General features: G+C 34.5%; 1 protein-coding gene across 4 annotated transcripts in view; it reads left to right on the forward strand.

The window, feature by feature from the left end:
- Positions 1-14,377, forward strand: part of LOC309966451 (platelet glycoprotein 4) — a 148,700-nt gene extending 134,323 nt beyond the window's left edge. For all 4 annotated transcript variants that reach the window (XM_082846511.1, XM_082846510.1, XM_082846509.1 and 1 more), the window contains 9 exons: positions 674-765; positions 2,857-2,903; positions 6,050-6,119; positions 6,988-7,175; positions 8,202-8,320; positions 9,240-9,313; positions 9,887-9,941; positions 10,757-10,921; positions 13,458-14,377. In XM_082846511.1, coding sequence (XP_082702637.1) covers positions 674-765; positions 2,857-2,903; positions 6,050-6,119; positions 6,988-7,175; positions 8,202-8,320; positions 9,240-9,313; positions 9,887-9,941; positions 10,757-10,921 — 810 coding nt within the window. In that variant the 3' untranslated portion in view covers positions 13,458-14,377. The remainder of the gene's footprint in view (positions 1-673; positions 766-2,856; positions 2,904-6,049; positions 6,120-6,987; positions 7,176-8,201; positions 8,321-9,239; positions 9,314-9,886; positions 9,942-10,756; positions 10,922-13,457) is intronic.
- The last annotated feature ends 11,367 nt before the right edge of the window (positions 14,378-25,744 follow it).

Raw genomic sequence — 25,744 nt, forward strand, 5'->3', positions numbered from 1 at the left:
AGCATAATGTTTTGAATTATAAATAGGACAAGGTGACTATTGCATTGAAAATATGACGGTGATTTCATTTGGCACTATATGACGTATTAGTTATATTCTCCAGTTCGTGGTTGTTATTTTACTTTAGATGGTTTTTAGGATTGCAAGTTCATAGATCAATCAAATATGAATATAGAAAGCCTTAAGGGATAATAAATTCAGTTACTATTATTTAACACAAATATTCTTAATTCTTTCCTTGGCTAATTCTGCTTTAAATTTTGTAAGCACTTATTATCTTATTAAAGATCATAACATTGAGAATACTTCTAGAAATCTGTCACAGTTCTCATAGGTTTTGTTCATTATCCCGTCACCTCAATAAAATAGGAGTAGTGATTAAGATGGCCTTTCTGGCTTAATTATGAAAAGTGTGCTAGAGTTGGATGTCAGCTTTGCTATTTGTTTCCTTCTGTCTGAGGATCTAGCACTTATTTCTAGGCACCTTTTATATTATATCTTTTTAAAATGTTAAAGACCAAAAATTTAAAAACTTTATTGCATATGTATATTTCAAATCATATTAAAAAATTATGAACAACCACTGAGAACTGTGTAAGTTAACTACATATTTTATAACTTAGAAAATGTGGCTTGTGGTAGAAGTAATTTTTTCTTGTACGTATCTTTTCAGTACAACAATACTGCAGATGGAGTTTATAAAGTTTTCAGCGGAAAGGACGACATAAGCAAAGTTGCCATAATCGACACATATAAAGGCAAAAAGTAAGTATTCACACAAAGTGTGTGTGTGTGTGTCACTAGGATACTCTAAGGCAGGCAAGAAACTTATTTAACAACTGGTAATGCATAGACACCAACCTGTGGAACAGACCTGCCTGTATCTCAGCCCTAGAAATTCCTGTTCTGCCAGGCGTTAACCCTTTAGTTGTGACGACTGGTCACACTAGTGCATAGGTGCTGAGTGTCAGACCCACTGAGGGTTGACCTTTATACATAGGTTCTCTTACATAAAGAAATCTAAAGAAACTACTTCCATCTCTGCTGCATAACCAGCGTTATCGTGCACTCATACAATTACATAACCACAAATGAAAAGGAAGAAAATCAATACATTAACTCATCTAGTAAGTAGGAAAATATATCTTTCTGCTTTTTTTATTTTAACCGAGCATGTCAAATAAAAATTGTTCATTCCAAGGACATGACTAAATGTGCCTGTAAAGGTGGAAGCTTAATGAATCCATGCCAACACTTTCATGACTTTCCCCTTCAAAATTTTCTTGAAATATTTTCTATATTGGTAACTTAGCTTTTAAAAACTTTATCAATGCAATAAGGGAAGTAGTATTTCAAGTGCTAAAACTGACATATTAAACTTGAAAATAAGGAGCATGCCTCCTGGGAAGCAGTAGTAGAATGAGATATGTTCATATAGCCATGATTTCCTACTTTCCCCTAGCTTGTGCCTGTTTATCTGGAGTACACCTAATTTATTCATCATATGTCTAAAATAGGACGAACCCCAATAAATATCAAGGGAAAAGCCTTTTCTCCTCGAAGTTAAAATGACTTTTAAGTCAGTGATTTTCTGACAAAGAATAGTCAAAATCAAAAGAGGTGAAATATTTTTATTAAGTAAACATTACCTCACACTGCGTTCCTATCTAAAAGTTGCTTAAAACAGTTAAACACTCGTGTAGTCCTTTTTCTTCTACAGAGTTCATAGTCACGTATTTTTGTTGAAAATTCTAATGGAGGAAAATGAACACATCTAAATGCTCATTTTAGGGGAAATCACTATATATTGAGGCAAGTGAGCATCTCCTCTATTTCAATATTACAGAGAGTTTTTGAGGAGTGTTACTAAATGCTCCAAATTGGAGTAAGAATTTCCCATGAGTTTAAGATTATGACAAGGTTAATTTAACTGACCATGGCAAGACTGAGCATGATTAAGTTTACTCTGTTTAAAAAAGCAGGAGCAGTGGAGGTGATGGTGGTTGGATGAATTGGGAGATTGGGATTGACATATATACACTAATATGTATAAAACAGATAACTAATAAGAACCTGCTGTATAAAAATTAATTAAATTAAAAACAACAACAACAACAAAGACTCAACAGCTTGCCTTGACATCTTATTGGATGGTATGTTGGGAGTGTGAAAAACCCACTTTCCATCACCAAAAAGTGGCTGAGTGTGCAGAGAAACTATCACTACTGTTGTTTTTATTGTTTCCAGATATATATGTTGATACATATATCTTATGTAGATACCAGAGTACAAATTAATAAACTCCATCCTACTTTAATGCCCACTCAGGTAAGAGGTAAAAGAGAGGAAAAGTTTAAATTGATTATCTACATGTTTCTAATCTCTACTGATCAAACATCTGCTTCTTTCTGTCCTCCTCCACACTTCCCTCTTCCCTCATACTGAGTTTATACCAGTTATCTGGTTAATATTTTCCTCCTATTCAGCTGAACACACTAAACAAAAAAAACTTTCCCCTAAGTAGAGAGCTAAATTTCTGATAAGTGCTTCTCAATTTCCTTTTTGCAGAACTCTGTTCCAAGTTGTTTCTAACTACCAACTTCTGGCAGCTTTTATTGTATAATCTGGCCACTTAATGGCATCAGGCACTTCACTTATCTCAACAAGATGCAAACTTCAAACAAAACATAGACCAAATGACTTAGAACATTTCTTAAACCTAGCATTTGACACATCTAGTCTAATCAACATTATTTTTGCAGGAGTACTGACTCATAATAGACAATGTAATGTGAAAACGTGCTTTTGAAATGAGACTGATCATTTTCTTTCTTTTTTTTTTTTTTTATTCCTAAGGAATCTCTCCTATTGGCCAAGTTATTGTGACATGATTAATGGTACAGGTAAGGGCATTTGTTTTGTGGTAATAATCACAGTGAAACCAACTCCTTTCTCCCACAAATCCACCAGGGTACCTACAGTGTTCTGGAGTTTGAGGGTATGCGTTTGCCTATCTTTGTATCCCTGCAACGTAATTCAGAGTCTCTGTTCTTATGTAGGCTTAGTAAATGTCTGTCTAATGGGATGGGATTTCTGAAGATCAACCATTGAAGATGAGCCTTTACTGCATTCCTGGGGAAATGTTTGCTTCATAAAAGCTTTACTTAATTGAACTCCCTCCCTGGCCACAGAAGTCAGGGGTTAGAAAGTTTTAGAGTAGTCGTCACTGTCTGCATCTTTCCTAAGTACTGTGTACATAATGGTTTAAAACTGAAAGAATTAAAAAATCAAGATAAGTACAAAAGTAAAACATGCATCCAAATTGAGGTTTCAATATGAGGTAGAATCAGTGAAGCTGTTAAGACAGAGCCACGGATTTTTGAATGAGGTGATCAGAAGTGAGAGAGAAAACAGCAACAAAACAAGGTTATAAGTGTACTAACCATGAAAAATGTATGCAGAAATGCACATTCTGAATTAGAGTTGTGAAGAAAGAAGGTACTACGAATTTAGATTTAGTGTGTGGTAGATCCAGCTTATTATTCTCCTTAAAAAAAAGCAAAGTACACATATGCCTATTATTTTAAGAATTAAGATTGTAGGGCTTCCCTGGTGGCGCAGTGGTTGGGAATCCGCCTGCCAATGTAGGGGACGCAGGTTCGTGCCCTGGTGGGGGAAGATCCCACATGCCATGGAGTGGCTGGGCCCGTGAGCCATGGCCACTGAGCCTGCGCGTCCGGAGCCTGTGCTCCGCAACGGGAGAGGCCACAACAGTGAGAGGCCTGCGTACCGCAAAAAAAATAAATAAAAAATAATAAAGTAAAAATAGCATAAAAAAAGAATTGATTGTAAAAAGCAATGGGAATCGAATCCCATGAGGTAATTAAAATCAGAGGTGAACTTTCAGCTGCTAAGAAGCAGAAGCAGAGTATAATGTTTACAAAGCCAGTGAGACAGTGCTTTATAGGACGGTAATATAGTGAAGATGAAAAATGTTAAATACAAAGTTATGTAAAAGGCAGGGAATAAAAAGGAAACAGAATATTCATTTTCACAAACGTATTGCTGCGTTTTGCATGTTTATTGAATTTTGTTAACACTCTTCTAGAAGAAAAGAGCAAAACCAAACGTTGAGTTTGCTTTGTAGTGCTTTGAGTCATGGGGATCGGTAAGGAGGTCCTTTCTCAGCAGTTCATTTCTGCAAATAGTCAAGTGTCCCAATACCACTAACTCTAGTAATTTTGTAAGCATAAACTTCAGTCCTTAGACACAGAGAAAAATATACTGTGCGTCTTCTAGTAAACTACTGTTTATGGGCTTAAAAATATATTTAAAAATTTTGCCCAAAACAGAGAAGTAGAGAAGTTTTAAAAGAGGAATTAGAGGGCTTCCCTGGTGGCGCAGTGGTTGAGAGTCCGCCTACCGAGGCAGGGGACACGGGTTCGTGCCCTGGTCCGGGAAGATCCCACATGCCGCAGAGCGGCTGGGCCCGTGAGCCATGGCTGCTGAGCCTGTGCGTCCGGAGCTTGTGCTCCGCAACGGGAGAGGCCACAAGAGTGAGAGGCCCGTGTACCGCCAAAAAAAAAAAAAAAAAAAAAAAAAGAGGAATTAGAGGGTTCGTTAATGACTATAATATAAATACATGTGTATCGGGCATGAAGCTAGAAGTATCATCTAAGAATAAAAAAGCAGTGAAACAAACTAGGAGCAAAGGTAGACTGAACAGGCCAGAGGACTCTGATGGAATCCCTGTGAGAGAGATTCTTAGTTATGGCACTAGGGAAAAGAGACTAATGAAATGGAAAGTGTTCCAAGGTGTTTTTAATCATGATTTAGATGTACCTCTTCTACCTTCTTCAGTAAGTGTAAAGAGACGGAAAATGAAAATATTGATTTACAGTTGAATGTATTACAAAAAAGAGCCCTGCTAATATCAGCTATCTTATGATCATGGCCCATGGTAATTGCTGGTGTCATTATGACACAATTTTCGATGTTATTTCAGATCAGTTTTAAAGCTTTTCAAGGTATTCTTTTCCTTTTATGGCTACGATATTGGGACAGCAGTTGTCCCAACATTCTCTCAATGGCAGTATCAAGTTCATTGAGATCTTCTGTTACATTTCACTTATCACAAAAATATAAATGAAATGTAATAAGATCACAAGGTTAGTGCAGTTACCAGAAGAAGAGCGTGGTATTCATAGTTGAAGGATAGGTCTTACTGTTTTGAACAGACACATTCAGTGGTGGCTCATTTTGGTGATATTCATTTGTGGAGCAAATGGAGGAATAATCTCATTTTTTCTGCTTATATCCAGGGTGTGCCATGGGTCATAACCATAGGAGAGGTTCAATAAACTCAACAAATGCCCTTTTTATTTTGATGTGTACATTTTCCAACCATTTGCATGAAATTCTGTTTAGTGAGAGAACTTCAATAAGTGACTTAAAAAATATTAATCAGACGTTAGGGTAGGTGAATGAATCGTTACTAAAAGTAAGAACAACATTTACCAAAATGAGTTCTAAAGGAACCTCAAGGTAAGAAAAGTGCTACTCTACTGATAGATGGAGGATTTCAAAACACACAATCACATTTTTAACAACGTGCAATTTTGCCATTGTTTTTTAACCTTCATTAATTTTTAAGGAGTGGGAAAATTTAGTATGAAATTGAATACCAGTGATTGTGTACGGTGTACAGACTGGTTCAATGTGGTAGCTGCTAGCACATGCCACAATTCAGCACTTGAAATGCAGCTAGTACAAACTGAAATGTGCTGTAAGTGTACAGCACACACTGGATTTTGAGATTTTTGTTAATTTTTATATTGATTGTATTTAAAATGGTATTTTGGATATATTGGGTTAAATAAAATATACCAGATACTTTTGTCATTTTTAAAATGTGGCTACCGGAGAATTTTAATATTATATATACAGTTTGCATTTTATTTCTCTTAACCCTGCTGGAATCGAGATTTCTAGATTTGTCTAGGACACACATTACACCTAATCCCTTGCCACTGGCTTGGTTTTTAAACAGACGCAGCATCATTTCCACCTTTCATTGAGAAGACCCAGGTATTGCAGTTCTTCTCCTCTGACATTTGCAGGTAAGACAAAGACATTGATGTATTTCTCGAAGTCACAGTTCTTTACCTAAGAGATAAAACACAGACCAAGAAGCTCATACTTAATAATCATGTTATTTGAGAAAAATAAAGTACATTTAGGGAAGTCTTTTCTTGATGTATTAAGAAGAAATATAATATGGAATTCATAATGTGTTCATAAGTCTTTAAAAAATTGAAAGATGTAGGAGGATATTTTGCATAATGCAAATCATTTTCTTCTTTGTTATTTCTAAGCGAGAACTATATTTTCATTCTTTTACTAAGTATGTGTAGTAACAGTCAACTCTAGAAAGGCATGTTCAGTCTTTGTAAAGATGTCCAAAGAGGATGATACCACAGTCACAGGGCTATGTTAATGTGCTCTACAGACAGTATAGCATCTTTTCAAATTGATGGGGCCTAGCAGGCCTATTACAAAAGCATTGGCACACGCACACGGATATCCTTGAATCCTAGCCCTGTTTCTAAACGCTTGTGGTGTGGGTAAGCATTTAATATCTCTGAATTTTTCCTTATCTGTAAAACTGAAAAGAGCAGCATTTCTTCAACTAGAATTAACAGGGGATTAGAAAACATGTATTGAGTCCCGGTATGTTGCCGGGGTTATGGTGGACACTTGGTAAATGCAGGAGTGTAGGAGACATATATCAAAACCCATATGCACACACCCCAGCATGTGAGCAGCCTTTCTCTCCAGGATTAAGTTGTAGAAGATTGAAATTTTATTTTTCTTTAATTTAAATTGGGCACAAATAGAGGACTTGAGGGAGTCATATAAATATTTAATCTATAAAGGAAACTCTGAGAAATGTCCTCAGTATAAATGAAGATCTTTATCTGTGTTTAGGTCAATCTATGCTGTGTTTGGAGCCGAAATTAATCTGAAAGGAATACCTGTGTATAGATTTAGTCTTCCATCCTTGGCTTTCGCATCTCCAGTTCTAAATCCAGACAATCACTGTTTCTGCACAGAAAAAATTATCTCCAAAAATTGTACTTCATATGGTGTGCTAGATATTGGCAAATGCAAAGACGGTGAGTAAAAGTTCTCAACGGCACAATCCATGCCATAATTTGTAGTTTTCTTTAAACTTCACCCAGGAATCCTTTCCACCAAAAATTTAAAGTGTGAAAGCAAGAAGGGCAGAAAGTAAAGGTGGTGGTAGGATATTTTTGTTTTGATTTTTGTACCGCTGTCAAGGTCCCAATCGTTTCAGTGTTGCAAAACTTAGTTATTATTAGGTAAAGCCCTACTGATATTTCCGAGTGCTACTTTGGAAAATGTCTCTTCAGGTCCTTTGCTCATTTTTCAATTGGGTTATTTATTTTTTTGAGTGGTGTGAATTTTTTATATATTTTGGATGTTAATCACTTACGGGATATGCATTTTTCAAATATTTTTTTCCCATCCCATAGATACCCTTTTCATTTTTTGATGGTTTTCTTTGCTGTGCAGAATCCCTGTTGCTCCTTATAGATTTAGGGTAAAATGAAAATAGTTCCCAGAATATTCTGAGCATCCTAACTTACCCATCTGACGTTTTTCTAACCTTTTCTATCCTAGAAAATGGTAAATTAAAATAAGTATATTTCAGGGTGTCTGAGACAAGAATTGATTCAAACATGAAATTTGGAGTCTATCTTATTTTGCTCACCTTCTTCATATTGGAATGGGTGAGAATAAAGAAACAAAAGCCTCTTAAATAAATTCTCAGTCCATAGACATACTACTGCCTGAAACATGAAGGTATATGGTTGTAACTTTGCGTTCAGCAGCTAAGCATTACATATTGAAAATAAACACCTAAGGGATAAACGACAGACATCAACTGAATGGTTAGTAGGATGATGCAGAAATTTATATTTTATTTTTGATCAAAAAGCAATCAGATATAATAATTTTCCCTCACCCTCATCCCCCAGTTAGTATTCAAAGCCAACTTTATGCATTTCTCTTTCTAACTAACTTAAAAAGCTTTATTTTCAAGGAAGTCTTTCCTAAGTGGTATATGAAATGAGGAAAACAATTTATCCCAATTGTCTCTCAAACCTTGTTTTCAGGAAAACCTGTGTATATTTCACTTCCTCATTTTCTATATGCAAGTCCTGATATTTCACAACCTATTGAAGGCTTAAGTCCAAATGAAGAAGAACACAGCACGTACTTAGATGTTGAACCTGTAAGCAAATGCATTATTTATCTCATTTGTTTTTTTAAAATGAAGGAAAAATTAAATTCTCTCCTTTTGTCAGTCACATTTATTGTATCACAATCTTGATAAATTACTTTTATTTCAATGGAAATTATGTTGATTTCTTCCTATTGTTGCTTATGAAATGTCAAGGTAATTCAATTTTAGTTTTTCAGCAAAGGTCAGGAATAGCAATGATGGAAATGATTCTAATCAGTATGCTTCTTTTATACTTATCTGCAAGTATTGCTTACATGAAGGGACACTGTAGACTATGAGGGATTTAAAAAGTTTTATGGGTATATGTGCATTTGAGGCAAGATCTATGATATACTTAGTGTAAAAAAAATCTACTAAATTTCCTATAGTGTAACAGTTTTAACTTTTATTTTAATATTCCCTTGTCAACAGTTAAATGAAATGCCAGGATTTTAGTAGTCATGTTTCAGTTTAAATAATGACAGAAGTAGCATTATAATTGTACGGATGATACATGGATTCTGACTGAATATATATTTGACAATATATAGTTCAGGATTTAAACTGACTACATGAGTTCTACGTTTCACTACTGTTGTTGTTGATTCGCCAAAACCAGTTCAGATAAAAATCAAAAATCTAACTAAAACCTTGACAGTAGTTTGGGCAAAAAATTGTGCGCGCGTGCACATATATATGCATGTGTGTATACATCTGTATACATACAGGCATATACACATAAAATGTAATTATGGACAGTTTTGTATGTAATATTTAATAAGTCCAATTAATTATTTAATAAATTTCACAAGTTTTAAGTACAACAGTTTCACCTTAGGTTCTATATAACAGTAAAAATACGTTTTGGATATTATAAAAGAATGTTTTTAAAATAAGTTGGTAATTTTTTAGTTTGTTCTCTTTTTAGATAACTGGATTTACCTTACGATTTGCAAAACGGCTGCAGATCAACATATTGGTCAAGCCAGCAAGAAAAATTGAGTGAGTCCCTTGGAAAAAGTTTCATTATGATTTTTACTACCTCCTTGTAAGAATGTGGGTGTATCTATGACAGGAAGTGGAAATAATAAAACTTTCACCTTCTATTTGGCTTTATGTCATTAAGTGATTACTAAATGCTTATAACTTTCATTTGTAATTTAGAATTATATCTAGTGTGTATTGTAATGGTATTTACACATATTTTGGAATGAGTATTTGTGGCACTGCTCATTTTGCTAGCTGTCCAAATATTTTCAAGAGAATAGTTTCTAGCATTCATATTTTAGTTTCCTGCATATAATTTTTTGAAAAGACAAAACATGTGCTTAGAAAAAGTCAGTCTAATTAGAAATGTGTATTAGAGAGATTTATAAGAGTGAAAGATGCCTGAGAAACAGCCATATTAAAATTTAAATGATTCACTACAGGGAACAAACATCAAGGTACTTAACCAAGTTTCAAGAGCAGCTAATTTCTGAAAATTTATTTCCACTAATAATTATTAACATTTCTGTCATATATGGGTAGTATATTATTATATATATTCATAATTATTTTCAATGTTTATTACAGAGCATTAAAGGGTCTGAAGCAGAACTATTTTGTGCCTATTCTTTGGCTTAATGAGGTTAGTATTTTTATTTCTTAGTCACTAAAAACAGTAAACTTCTTGGTAGATAGAAAAAGCTTTTGCTGTTTGAAAACTGAATACACATATATAGTATTTGAACTTGTGTTTCCATTGCATATATGGGAGATTTATATATTATTAATTATATAATAATTATTTTGAGAGTACCAAATCACACAGAAGTATCACGCTTATGTTAGATTTCAGTGTTATTTTCATAATGTTTATTAAACAATTTTTCCTGTCATAATGCATATGTTAGGAAAGAGTCATGTAAACGTGTAACTCCAGATAACTCCATGTGAATGTTGTAGTGCTAATAAAAGCCAACCAAACTTATAAAAACCAGGTTAGAGTAGATGTAGGCAGTCTATCCAGTGCCTGGCAAGATATTTTAGTACAAATCAGGGAACTGATTAGCCACAGGATTAGGAAATGAACTGTATAAGCCTTTAGAGGAAGAAAACTGTTGACCCTTGGCATTTTCCTCTGCCACTAGGAAACAACCTTCAGAAAACTGGAGAATACTCCAGTAAAACCATTGTATTTATCAATGAAATCAGTATATTGAAGAATGCTAGCTGACATGTTTCAAGGGAGGAAGATTATATTTCTCTCTCTAAATATTCTACCTTGGCATTTATTGCCTTCTTTGACATGCATGCAAAGGGAATTCCATTGGCTTGTCTTACAGATAAAGATGACTAACATCTATGCGGTGTTTCAAAAAAAAAGTGATACCCTTAAGTGGAGAGTTGAGTATTTTGTTCCCAAATCTAACCAAATAACGTTATTTATTAACTTGATTACAGACTGGTACCATTGGTGATGAGAAGGCAGAAATGTTCAGAAATCAAGTGACTGGAAAAATAAACCTCCTTGGCCTGGTAGAAATTACCTTACTCAGTGTTGGTGTGGTGATGTTTATTTTTTTTATGATTTCATACTGTGCATGCAGATCAAAGAGAGTAAATTAAGTAAGTATATAACAAAAATTATATACGGCTTTAATAACATTAGTTTATATATTACTTGTTTTCATTTTATCAAAAAGAGGTTATAAACTAGGCTTCAAATATTTCTGGATATGTCTAGTCATCTAGCATTTTTAGCACATCCTTGAAGTTTTGAGATGCTTAATGTAAATTATAAACAAAGCCTGAATGAGTAATAAGGCCTATTAATATTAAGCAGATCACTACATTTCATCTTTATTCTGGGAGGACTGGGCTAAATTATGAAATTGTCACCTTTGAAAAGTTAGAATGTTGCACAAAAGCTATACATGTACTAAATTTTATTTCTTGACTATTTCTAGCTAGTTATTTTAAAAAATCACAAATAATTAAATATAGCTCTGACAAGGAAAGGGTATGTGAAACTGAATTCATTAGGGGAGACTGAAATTTACAAAGGAAAAGAAAATAAAAAGGAAAATTTAGATTAGCTAAGCTAAAAATTAATGAGAATTAAAAACTCAATAAATGATATAGATAAGATAAAAATATGCTGTTTTAAAATGAAGATAGCTTATTAAAACAGAGTTGCTGCATATAGATATGCTGTCCAAAACCATGATGTGGAAGCCCTGATGAATGATTACAATTTGGGAGCTTACAATTCGGGAGCTAGAACTGAATACAACAGTACAAGAAAATAGAGACAAAAAATGTTCAACATAGTAAAACCAAATTACTCAGAGTTTACAGGAAAAATCAGGTAAATGTGGACAGATAGGAGTTTTAGCAAAACTGAAGAGACGGTTCAGGCCTCTGTGTTTTAGACATTAGTGCCTGTGTCCCCTTGTACATAGAGGAATGAATGTCTGACCCTATCTTTCCTAAATGGAAGCCTTTCTTTAATGATCATACGTGGCGTTGGTATGGCCTGAGCGGGGTGGGGGGGGGGGTGTGATTTTCCACTTACCCATAGCTTCTATCCACCCTTCCTTTCCGGGAACATCAAAAAAAATGTGGAATCTAAATAAAAGCAATATACTTGCTACGAAAAATTACAATTTCAAAACAAGTCTTCTTACTCTACTTTCAATCAGGTTGTTGACCGTAAGCTGTCTTATGTAGAAATTCTGGAGCTGCCACTGATAATTATTGACCTTCTTACTGTGCCAAAATCATGCTAAATATTTTACATGAATTATCACAACTAATCCCTAATAAAATTTTATGAGTTTCCAATAGCCCTGGATCCATCTTCATCCTTCTGTCTTTTGGAGACGTTCCAGAAAATTGTAAATTTTAACTGCAAAAGTATCCATTTTCAAAATGTGAATCAGTCAAATTGAACATTAAAAAAAATGAAGTGGTATTTTGGGACCAATATTTTTTGTGTGTGAGGTTGAAAGCTTGGGCCTAGGAAGGCAACTCTATCTTTTGTTCTGATGTTTTCAGCCTATATTTATTCCCTGAAAAGAAGACTGAACAATTCTGCCTACAATCATTTTGGACAGAATGTATTCAAAATGCTGACTTAATACATTCACATTATAATAAATAAAGGAAATACGGCATCACCATTAAGACCTGTCATCAGTCCAGTAACAAATGAGTTATGATTAAACAAAGTACTTCGTATGACCATTTATATAATAGATAGAAGAGATCATTCACTGAAAAGCCAATTTACAACAAAACCTTGTTGTAGTGGGAGAATATGCTTTTCAAAATGAAGTATATAGTAGTTGTAAAAATTTTCTGATACTATTCTCTATTATTAAAATTATATGATCTATTTCATCAGTGCTTAATGAGGCCTGAATGTCCAATATCTTGGGTCTCTATGTGGCTAAATTAAGGTGAAAGATTGAAAACTTTCTAGAGTGTCTTTATCAACAAGTATATTGACTTGGCTTAAACATTTGACTGTTGCAAGGAAAAGTTACTGCTCTTTCCACAATGATATGTCTGTTTTCTTTTCTATACAAATAGAGAAGAACACTGTTCTCTGTAGATTACCTGATTTACTAGGTTTAGAAGAATCACAGATATAGATTTCCTTAAACAAGCTTCAGTTTCGAATATTATAATAATTATGCCTCTGGGAAGATTTATAAACAATTGAAAAATAAGGAGATGGATGTACAAGAGGGAGTAAAGCAAAGATGGTGGAGCTAAGGTGTGATGTTGCTCAATGGATCACAAAGAGAGTAAGCCAATAGTCCTTTCGAAAGTAGCAGTATATACAACCGCTAAATGGAGGATGGTCTGAAGGGACAGCAAAGAGTGGAAATGCTCATCCAGAGCAGATTTAACGAGCTACCCCTCCTTATCTGGCCACGCGCAGCTCTTGAGAGCTGGGAAGCAGCCTTCCATGTATCCTGGAATGGGAAAATAATTGCCTTATCCATGAAGTTCATCAGAGAATTTTTCTCTGCAGCTTGAGAAATTGGGCTAATTACTAGAAAACATGACATCCTCAGTATTTAGAATTTGAATATTACCTGTTTTATTTTTCCACGACTTTCTGATAAGTACTTACCTTTCTTCTGCTTTCCAGGAAGCAAATGAGCCGACATTTATGCACCAGCTACATGAGGACCTTTCTTAATATCGACCTACAAAATGAAGATTTAATATGCTTTATGTTTGCAAAACACACCTTATCTTACAGTTGAAGAACTGGCGGCACTTTGGTTCTCTGCACTGAGCAGCAGCACGTTTCTAAAGGATTATTAAGATGTCATTAAAATCCACACTTTGAACAAAAACACAGCACCTTTTAAAATTCAACATGTTCACAATGGAATGGATTTCAGTTTCTACAGATGTGGCTTCAGCATGATCCAGTTATTTTTATTTGGTACTGATTCACTGATTGGTTCCCTTTTGCTAAATTCAGAAAAGGGGTGGATGTTCTAAACAAATCCTGGACCCTGAACTCTTGTCGTCCTCATCAAAGGGAAAAACATCACTACCCTCATCAGTGTCCCTGCAATACACAGACCCCAGGACTGTCAGGACACTGCATTTCATGACCATGAGCCATTTTGAAAGACGTTTAAAAATGGAAACTAAATGACTGGCCTATGAACCATTTATTATACATTACTTAAGTTTCTTTCTCTATGGAATCCTTTGTACAGCAGCAGTAGGCACTATAACCGTGCTGTTTATAACAATATGGGCGTATATTTTTATCAATGATCATACAAATGGACATTTTTGGGACTGTCATTTTCCATGTTCTGCAGTTCTTTTGGAAATTTGAGTAGATTTTGATCTTTTCACTCAGTTGTATACAACTTATGCTTGGCAACTTCAGAATGCTGTGCTAGTATTAAGAGATGTAAATGATAATACAGAAATTATTGTGTGGGAGATTACAAAGAGTAGAATGTCCATTCATAGTTATTTGTTGTAGTATTTCTTGCTTTTATAGTCACCACAGAAAGACTGGTTTCAAACATTAAAAGATGTTCTTCCTTAAATTCCTGTGCTTTGCCTAGTTCCTGTTGTGTCACAAAATATTTACTCTAGTTTTCTGACTGATGCATTCTATCTGAATTTTTAATTCTTTATGCATCTACATTTCCTTCTGAAACATTTCTAAATTCAACCTTGACTACTTTTTCCTTAGGTAATTTTTTGAGCTAGTTGGGGGAAAAGGAAATAAAAAGATACTTGGTCATGCTTTAGAGTTGTAGTACTTAAAGTCTAGACTATGAAGGATCTTTCCTTTTTATTAGAAGATATATTGTTACGTAACCCCTTTCGTTAGCAGGGGTTCACTTATGGCAGAGAGCACTAGGCCCCCTAAAAAGGCTCCCCATAGAAAGGAAAGGTGGACCACATTCTGTTTGTGTTTTATACACAGAGGTTTCTAGGATAAATTATTAGTAACTGGTTTGTTGAGATACTAAAATCAAGAATAATTAATCTCCTCATGTTAGCTGCCAGGGTAAATACTGAAAACCCCAAACCAAGATACCACCAGTTCAGAAGGATCTTTTGAAAATCTGAAGCTACTCAAAACATACTGATGTAATAATGTCCTCTCATTTATTGGCAACAGAAAAAAGTATCCCCCTAAGATATAGACAGATGAGATCCTAAACATCCTCTTCTGATACTTGAGACTACTTTTGCTGCATTAGGATATTTGTGGACATGTTGATCAAGGAGGAATATAAAGGATACTTCTTTAAATCTTAAACTAAGTAGGGCTGAACGATGTAAAGTAGAAACTGTTCAAAAGAATTGGTTGAGAAATTACATATCCACCTCATGGTAGAATTGCATAACCAATCAGTGACTCAGATTTTAACTCTTCATAAAGGAATGCACCTCCATAGTATTTGGGTATCAGTAAAAAAGTTTTGACTTATATGTCTTTAGTACCGTTCAACTAAATACATGTATATTCTAATCATTATCATTCCTCACCGTATTTTCCCTGAATTCTATAAATTATGCAGAGGAAAAAAATCCATACACAGAGATAAGTGAAACACATTAAAAATGCCCAGTAGAAAGTATAATAGTTGCTTTAAAAAAATGGGAGATAGATTTATTTATGTGAAAAATGGGTTTGGATATGTGTGTGCGTGCCCATGTGCACATGCTGAGGTGGGAGTGGAGCACTTTTTGGGAATGCATTAAACGTTGACCTGCTGATTGCCCCAGAGAAAGTGTAATTGTACACAAGGATGAATTTGTTTTGTAGAAAAACTACCCCATATTTTAGACAGGCATATTTTCATTCAAAATTGTTTAATCACCACAAAACTATTGGTGTTCAAAACTTAAGTTTGAAAATGTATAGCATCTACAAACGGGTTAACATAAATTAGAGCGTCTACAGCATCTTAAAATGGGTTGAGGCTTATTGTTGCTGACAAGTACATGAAGAAAGAGAACAATCTATAAAGCTTTTAGTTCTCAGAAAGAGGTAAAGGGGGTATCATTTCAGGAAAAAAAAAACCTAGCTACATTAGATTTTTACATATGCAATAATCTGTCAATCTTAACCCATTATCAATGTCTGAGCTACACAATAATTATCTTTGGAGCTGGAATTTGTTGCAGGTGTGTTCCACCTCTTACTTCAGTGTTTCTGGTTGAAGTTCTATGTATTAGAGTCACGGTGGCTGCTCTCTCTTCATCTGCCTTTTCTGGCCCATCTACAACTCCACTTAAAGAATCACTGGACTTCAGACTATACTACAAAGCTACAGTAATCAAGACAGTATGGTACTGGCACAAAAACAGAAATATAGATCAATGGAACAGGACAGAAAGCTCAGAGATAAACCCGGGTATATATGGTCACCTTATTTTTGATAAAGGAGGCAAGAATATACAATGGAGAAAAGACAGCCTCTTCAATAATTGATGCTGGGAAAACTGGACAGCTACATGTAAAAGAATGAAATTAGAACACTCCCTAACACCATACACAAAAAAACCTCAAAATGGATTAAAGACCTAAATGTAAGGCCAGACACTGTAAAACTGTTAGAGGAAAACATAGGCCGAACACGCTATGTCATCAATCACAGCAAGATCCTTTTGGACCCACCACCTAGAAAAATGGAAATAAAAACAAAAATAAACAAATGGAACCTAATGAAACTCTTTGCACAACAAAGGAAACCATAAACAAGACCAAAAGACAACCCTCAGAATGGGAGAAAATATTTGCAAATGAAGCAACTGACAAAGGATTAATCTCCAAAATTTACAAGCAGCTCATGCAGCTCAATATTAAAGAAACAAACAACCCAATCCAAAAATGGGCAGAAGACCTAAATAGACATTTCTTCAAAGAAGATATACAGATTGCCAACAAACACATGAAAGGACGCTCAACATCACCAATCATTAGAGAAATGCAAATCAAAACTACAGTGATGTATCACCTCACACCAGTCAGAATGGCCATCATCAAAAAATCTAGAAACAATAAATGCTGGAGAGGGTGTGGAGAAAAGGGAACCCTCTTGCACTGTTCGTGGGAATGTAAATTGATACAGCCACTATGGAGAACAGTATGGAGGTTCCTTAAAAAACTAAAAATAGAACTACCACACGACCCAGCAATCCCACTACTGGGCATATACCCTGAGAAAACCGTAATTTAAAAAGAGTCATGTACCATAATGTTCATTTCAGCACTATTAACAATAGCCGGGACATGGAAGCAACCTAAGTGTCCATCTACAGATGAATGGATAAAGAAGATGTGGCACATATATATAATGGAATATTACTCAGCCATACATAGAAGCAAAATTGAGTTATTTGTAGTGAGGTGGATGGACCCAGAGTCTGTCATAAAGAGTGAAGTAAGTCAGAAAGAAGAAAACAAATACCATATGCTAACACACATATATATTTACGGAATCTGAAGAAAAAAGTTGGTTATGAAGAACCTAGGGGCAGGACAGGAATAAAGATGCAGATGCAGAGAATGCACTTGAGGACACGGGGACTGGGAAGGGTAAGCTGGGACAAAGTGAGAGATTGGCATGGACTTATATATACTACCAAATGTAAAATAGATAGCTAGTGGGAAGCAGCTGCATAGCACAGGGAGATCAGCTCGGTGCTTTGTGACCACCTAGAGGGGTGGGATAGGGAGGTTGGGAGGGAGACGCAAGAGGGTGGAGATATGGGGATATATGTTTAGCTGATTAACTTTGTTATAAAGCAGAAACTAACACACCATTGTAAAGCAATTATACCCCAATAAAGGTGTTAGAAATAAAATAAAATGAAGGCCCCTTCCCAAAAAATAAATTAAATACTTTGTAGAAAAAAAGTCACAGAGCTGAAGAATACAATAATTGAACTGAAAAATACACTAAGAGGGGTTTAACATCAGAGCAGATGAAGCAAAAGAAAAAGTCAATGAACTCAAAGACAGGGCAGTAGAACTCACCCAATCAGAACATCAAAAAGAATGAGAAAAAGTGAAGATAATTTAACGGAATTATGAGACAACATCAAGTGGAGTAACATTCTCATTACAGTGGTCCTAGAAGGAGAAGAGAGAAAGGAAGGAAAAGAGAACTTATTCAAAGGAATAATGGCTGAAAACTTCCCTAACTTGGGGAAGCACACAGACATCCAGCTCCAGGAGTACAGAGAGTGCAAAATAAGATGAACCCAAAGATTTCCACATCAAGAAATATTATAATTAAAAAATCAAAAGTAAAAGAGGACAGAATCTTAAAAGCAGCAAGAGAGAAATAACTTGGTCTATACAAAGAAACTCCATATGACTATCAGCAGAATTTGCAGCAGAAATTTTGCAGGCCTGAAGGGGGAGGCATGATACATTCAAAATGCTGGAAAAAAACAAAAACAGAAATGAAAACAAAATACTTTCAACCAATATTCTACCTGGAAAAGTCATCATTGAAAATCCTAACGATGCAACCAGAAAACTACTAGAGCTCATCAATGAATTCAGTAAAGTTTCAGGATAAAAATTAATATATAGGAATCTGTTGCATTTCTGTACACTAACAATGAAATATCAGAAAGAAAAATTAAAGAAACAATCCCATTTACCATCACATCAAAAAGAGTGACCTACCTACGAATAAAACTTCGTAATGAGGCAAAAGAGCTGCACTCGGAAAATATAAACACTGATGAAAGAAACTGAATACCACACAAACAGATGCAAAGATATATCATGTTTTTTGATTCGAAGAATCAGTATTGTTAAAATGATCATACTGCCCAAGGCAATCTACAGGTTCATTGCAATCCCTATCAAATTACCAGTGGCCTTTTTCACAGAAGTGGAACAAAAATTTTGAAATTTGTATGGAAAAACCAAAGACCCCAAATAGTCAAAACAATCTTAAGAAGAATGGAGCTGGGGAATCACATGCCCTGACTTTACACTGTAATATGAAGCTACAGTAATCAAAAGAGTATAGTGCTGGCACAAAAACAGACACATAGCTCAATGGAACAGGATAGGAAGCCCAGAAATAAACCCACCCCCAAATGGTCAAATAATCTACAACAACAGAGGAAAGAATATGCAATGGAGAAAAGACAGTCTCTTCAATAAGTGGTGCTAGGAAAACTGAACAGCTACATGTAAAAGAATGAAATTACATCATTCTCTAACACCATATACAAAAATAAACTCAAAATGGATTAAAGACCTAAATGTAAGACTGGAAAATATAAAGCGCCTAGAGGAAAACATAGGCACAACATGCTTTCACATAAATTGCAGCAATATGTTTTTGGATCTGTCTCCTAGAGTAGTAGAAACAAAAGCAAAAATAAACAAATGGGACCTAATTAAACTTAAAAGCTTTTGCACAGCAAAAGAAACCATAAATAAAAAGAAAAAACCTAGGAACTGGGAGAAAATATGCAAATGATGCAACCGACAAGCTCTTAATTTCCAAATTATACAAATAACTTATACAGTTTAACATCTAAAAGACAAATAACCCAATTAAAAATGGGCGGGAGATCTAAATAGACATTCCTCCAAAGAAGACATACAGGTGACCAACAGCCACATGAAAAGATGTTCAACATCATTAATTATTGGAGAAATGCAAATCAAAACTACAATGAGGCACCACCTCACACCAGGTAGAATGGCCATCATCAAAAAGTCTACAAATAAGAAATATTGGAGAGGGTGTGGAGAAAAGGGAACCATCCTACACTGTTGGTAGGAATGTAAATTGGTGCAGCCACTATGGAAAAGCTGTCTGGAGGTTGCTTTTAAAACTAAAACTAGAGTTACCATTCCCACTCTTGGACATATATCAAGAAAAGATGAAAACTCTAATAAGAAAAGATATATGCACCCCAGTGTTCATAGCAGTACTATTTACTATAGCCAAGGCATGGAAGCAACCTAAATGTCCATTGCCAGATGAATGGATAAAGAAGATGTGGTGTGTGTGTATATATATATATATGTATTGTGTTGGCCAAAAAGTTCATTTTGACTTTTCTGTAAGATGTTACAGAAATATATATATATATATATATATATATATATTTATAATGGACTATTACTCAGCCATACAAAAAGAATGAAATAATTCTATTTGAAGGAAAATGGATGGACCTAGAGATTATCATACTAAGAGAAGTAAGTCAGACAAAAACAAATGTCATACAATATTACTTATATGGGGAATCTAAAAAAAAGATACAAATGAACTTATTTACAAAAGAGAAATAGACTCACAGACATAGAAAACAAAGTTATGATTACCAAAGGGGAAAGGGCGGAGGAATAACTGGGAATTTGGGATTAACAGATACACACTACTATATATAACATAAACAACAAGGTCCTAGTTTATAGCACAGGGAACTATGTTCAATATCTTGTAATAACCTATAATGGCAAAGCATCTGAAAAATAATATATGTGTGTGTGTATAATTAAATCACTTTGCTGTACACCTGAAACATTGTAAAACAACTATACTTCAATAAAAAAAATAAGTAAAAATCAGAAAAAAAGAAAATAGATGCTAAAAAAGCTAAAAGAATAAATTACCACTAAACCAGCCTTACAAGAAATGTTAAAGGGTTTTTTTATAAAATGAAAAAAGGGTTCTAATTAGTAACAAAAAAACATATGAAAATATAAATCTCACTGGTAAAACGAAATATACTAAAGGTAGTATGAAGGTTAAAAGTCAAAAGTAGTAAAAACAGGGGCTTCCCTGGTGGTGCAGTGGTTGAGAGTCCGCCTGCCAATGCAGGGGACATGGGTTCGTGCCCCGGTCCAGAAGGATCCCGCATGCCATGGAGCAGCTAGGCCCGTGAGCCATGGCCGCTGAGCCTGCGTGTCCGGAGCCTGTGCTCCACAATGGGAGAGGCCACAACAGTGAGAAGCCTGCGTACTGCAAAAAAAAAAAAAAAAAAAAATGTAGTAAAAACAACTAACTACAATAATTACTTAAGGGATTTACAACATAAAAACATGTAAATTTGACATCAAAAACATAAAACATGTGAGAGAGTAAAAATGTAGAGCTTTAAAATGTATTCAAACTTAAGTAGTTATGAACTAATAGACTGTTATAAATGCGTTTTTATATGTAAGCCTTTATGTGCATGTTATAATGTTATTATATATAAGATTCATGAGAACCACAAAGCAGAAACCTGTAATAGATGCACAAAAGATAGAGAGAAAGGAATCTAAGCACACCACAAAAAATGTTATGAAACCAAAAAGGAAGAGAACAAGAAAGGAACAGAGAGAAACTATAAAACAGACAAATAACAATTAACAAAATGGTAATAAGAACATATATGTCAATAACTACATTAAATGTAAATGGATTAAATTCTCCAATCAAAAGACTAAGATTGGCTGAATGGACTTTTTTTTAAAGATGCATCTATCTGCTGCCAACAAAAGACTCATTTCAGATGTAAGAACGCATACACACTGAAAGTTAAGGGATAGAAAATTATATTTCATGGAAATGGAAACCAAAAGAAAGCTGGGGTAGCTATACTTACATCAGACAAAAAGACTTTAAACAAAGACTGTAATAAGAGAAAGAGGAGAGCATTGCAAAATGGTAAGAGTCAATCTAATAAAAGGATGTAACATTTGTACATATTTATGTACCCAACACAGGAGCACAAAATATATAAAGCAAATATTAACAGACCTAAAGGGAGAAATAGGAATACAATACTACAAGAAGACTTTAATGCCCCAGTTATATCAATGGATATATCATCCAGACAGAAAATCAATAGGGAAACTTTGGCCTTAAATGATAAATTAGGCCAGATGGACTTAACAGATATATATACACCATTCCATCCCAAAGCAACAGAATTCACATTCTTTTGAAGTGCACATGGATCTCCAGAATAGATTATATGTTAAACCAAATAACAAGTTTTAATAGCTTTACAAAGACTAAAATCATATCAAGCAACTTTTACAACCACAATGCTCTGAATCTAGAGGTCAATTTCAAGAAGAAAACTGGAAAATTCACAAATATGTGCCAATTCCACAACATGCTACTGTGCTACTGAACAGCCAATGGGTCAGAAAGTAAAACAAAAGAGAAATCAAAAGACATCTTGAGACAAATGAGAATGGAAATACAAAATACCAAAACTTATTGGATGCAGCAAAAGCAGTTTTAAGAGGGAGTTCATAATGATAAATTTCACCTCAAGAAACAAGAAAAATCGCAAACAACCTACCTTCACACTTCAAGGAACTAGAAAAAAAAAATGAGGTCTAAAGTTAGCAGAAGGAAGGAAATAAAAACAGAGCAGAAATAAATGGAGGCTAGAAGACAGTAGAAAAGATCAGCGAAACTAAGCGCTGATTCTTTGAAAAGAGAAATAAAATTGACAAACTTCTAGCTACATGCACCAAGAAAAAAGAGGACTCAAATAAATAAAATCACAAGAGAAAGAGAAAACATTAGAACTGATACCACAGAAGTACAAAGGTTTAAGGTTCATAAGAGACTACTATTGACAAATACACATCAACAAATTTGACAACCTAGAAGAAAAGGATAAATTCCTGGAAACATACAACCTACCAAGACTGAATCATGAAGAAACAGAAAAACTGAATAAATCAATTACTTGTAAAGAGATTGAATCAGTAATCTAAAACCTCTCACCAAAGAAAAGTTCAGGACCTGACAACTTCATTGTTGTTTTCCACTAAACATTCAAAGAGATTGAAACCAATGCTTCTCGAACTCTTTCAAAAAACAGAAGAGGAGGAAACACTTCAAACTCACTTTATGAGGCCTGTAAAACCATGATACCAACAGTAGACAAGGAAGTCACAGGAAAAAAAATTACAGGTCAATATCCCTGGTGAACATAGACACAAAAATCTCAACAAAATATTAGCAAACGAAATTCAACAACACTTTAAAAGGATCATACACCAGGATCAAGTGGAATTTATTCCAAGGACACAAGGATGGTTCAACATGTGCAAATCAATCCATGTTAGACAGCAAATTAACAAAATGAAAGATTAAAAAATCATGTGATCATCTCAATAGATACAGAAAAAGTATTTTAAAATTCAACATCCATTTATGATAAAAACTCTCAACAAAGTTAGAGGGAATGTATCTCAATATAATAAAGGCCATTTATGACAAACCCACAGCTATCATCATACTCAATGGTGAAAAGCTGAATGCATTTCCTCCAAGATAAAGAGTGTCTACTCTCTCCACTTTTATTCAACATAGTATTGGAAGCACTGGCCATAGCAGTCATAAAAGAAAAAGAAATGAAAGATATCTAAGTTGGAAATGAAGCAGTAAAACTGTCACTGCTTGTAGTGACAAGCTTGTAGATGACATGATATTATGTATAAAAACCCTAAAGACTTTTATTAAAAAAGCTGTTGGAACTAATAAATAAATTCAGTAAAGTGGCATGATACAAAATCAAAATACAAAAATGTTGTGTTTCTGCATGCTAATAATGAACTCTCAGAAAGAGAAATTAAGAAAACAATCCTATATGCAATTCCATCAAGATGAACCAAATACCTAGGAATAATTTAACCAAGGAGGTGAAAGACCTGTACACTGAAAAATATGAGACACTGATGAAATAAATTGAAGACGTCACAAAAAAAGAACTTCCATGCTCATGAGTTGGAAGAATTAATATTGTAAAAATGTCCAAACTACCCCAAGCAAATTACAGATTCTTCCAATGGTATTTTTCACAGAAATAGAGCAAATCGTCCTAAAATTTCTATTGAACCATAAAAGACCCTGAATACCGAAAGCAATTTTGAGAAATAAGAGCCAAGCTGGAGGCATCATGCACCCTGATTTCAAACTATATTACAAAGTAATATAAAGCAAAACAGGATGTTATTAGCATAAAACAGACACATATTAATGGAACAGAATAAGAGAGTGCAGCAATAAACCTATGCATATATGATCAATTAATTTACAAGAAAGTAGCTCAGAATATACAATTGGGAAAGAACAGTCTCTACAACAAATGTTGCTGCAAAAACTGGACAGCCACATGCAAATGAATGAAACTAGACCACTATCTTACACCATACACAAAAATTAACTCAACATGCATTAAAGACTTGAATGTTAGGCCTGAAACCATAAAACTCTTGGAAGAAAAGATATGCAGTAAACTCTTTGACATCAATCTTGGTGATAATTTTTCAAATTTTACAACAAAAGTAAAAATGAGCAAATAGAACTACATCAAACTCAAAAGTTTCTGCACAGCAAAGGAAACCAATAAAATAAAAAGGCAAATTATGGAATAAGAGAAAATATTTGCAAATCATATATGTGCTAATGGGTTAATATGTGAAATACGTAAAGAATAAAAAACTCATAACATTGAATAGCAAAAAAAAAAAAAAGAAAAAAAAACCAATCTTGTTACAAAAGTGGCAGAAGATCTGAATAGATATTTTTCAAAAGAAGAGATACAAATGGCCTAATAGGTACATTCAGAGATGCTCAACATCACTAATCATCAGGAAAATGCAAATCAAAACCACATTGAGATCTTACCACACCTGTTAGAATGGCTGTTATCAAAATGACAAGAAATAACAAGTTTTGGCTAGGATATGGAGAAAAGGAAACCATTGTGCACTGTTGTTGGAAATGTAAATTGGAACATCCACCATGGAAAAACAGCTGGAGGTTCCTCAAAAAATTAAAAATAAAAATGCCATAAGATCCAGCAATTACACTTCTGGGCATTTTTTGAAGAAAACAAAAACACTAATTTTGAAAGATATATACATTCCCCATATTGCTGCAGCATTACTGACAATAGCCAAGATCTCGAAACAACCTAAGTGTTGATTAAGAAATGGATGGATAGAGAAATTGTGATAGATAGACAAGCAGACATACAATGGAATATTATTCAACCATGAAAAGTGAAATCTTGCCATTTGTGACAACATGAACGAATCTTGAGGGCATTATGCTAAGTGAAATAAGTCAAACAGAGAAATACAAACACAGTATGATCTCATTTATATATAGAATCCAAAAGAAAAAAGAAAAATCAAGGTCATAAATACAGAAAATAGATTGGTGTTGCCAGCGGCAAGGGGTGGAGGTAGGTGAAGTCAGTAGGGGAATCAAAAAGTACAAACCTCCAGTTATAAAATAAGTAAGTCTTGGGCATGTATTGTACAGCATGATGACTCTAGTTAGTAACACTCTATTGCACATTTGAAAGCATCTCAAGAGTCTTTATAACAAGAAATAAATTGTAACTATTTACAGTGATAGTTGTTCACTAGACTTATTGTGGTGATCAGTTCACAGTGTTTAAAAACATCGAATCATTATGTTGTACACCTGAAACTAAGGTAATGTTATACAGTCATCCCTAGGTATCTGCAGGGGATTGGTCCAGGACCTCCTCAGATACCAACATCCAGGGATGCTCAAGTCCCTTATATAAAGTGGCATAGGGCCATCGGTCCTCCATGTCAACCATCCACATTCCCAGATTCAACCAACCACAGACTAAACTCCAAGTTTGGTTGAATCTGTGGATGGGGAACCCCTGGATATGGAGAGATGACTGTGTGTCAATTATACAATTTTTTAAAAAGTGTACTCAGCTCTGCTACTCAGAGAGCAAATAACAAGGACAGATGAAACTAAGTGTAAAAGCTAGTGTGACTCATTAGATATAAAGTAGAGCATTTGCTGAAAACAGAAGCGTGGAAACACCAAATATACATGAGTCAGTCAATGTGTAAGACATTACATTTATAGGAGGCATAAAGATATCCCATTTGTC

The sequence above is a fragment of the Leucopleurus acutus genome, assembly GCF_964270905.1.
Source record: "Leucopleurus acutus genome assembly, chromosome: 9".
In the NCBI taxonomy this organism is placed as follows: Eukaryota; Metazoa; Chordata; class Mammalia; order Artiodactyla; family Delphinidae; genus Leucopleurus; species Leucopleurus acutus.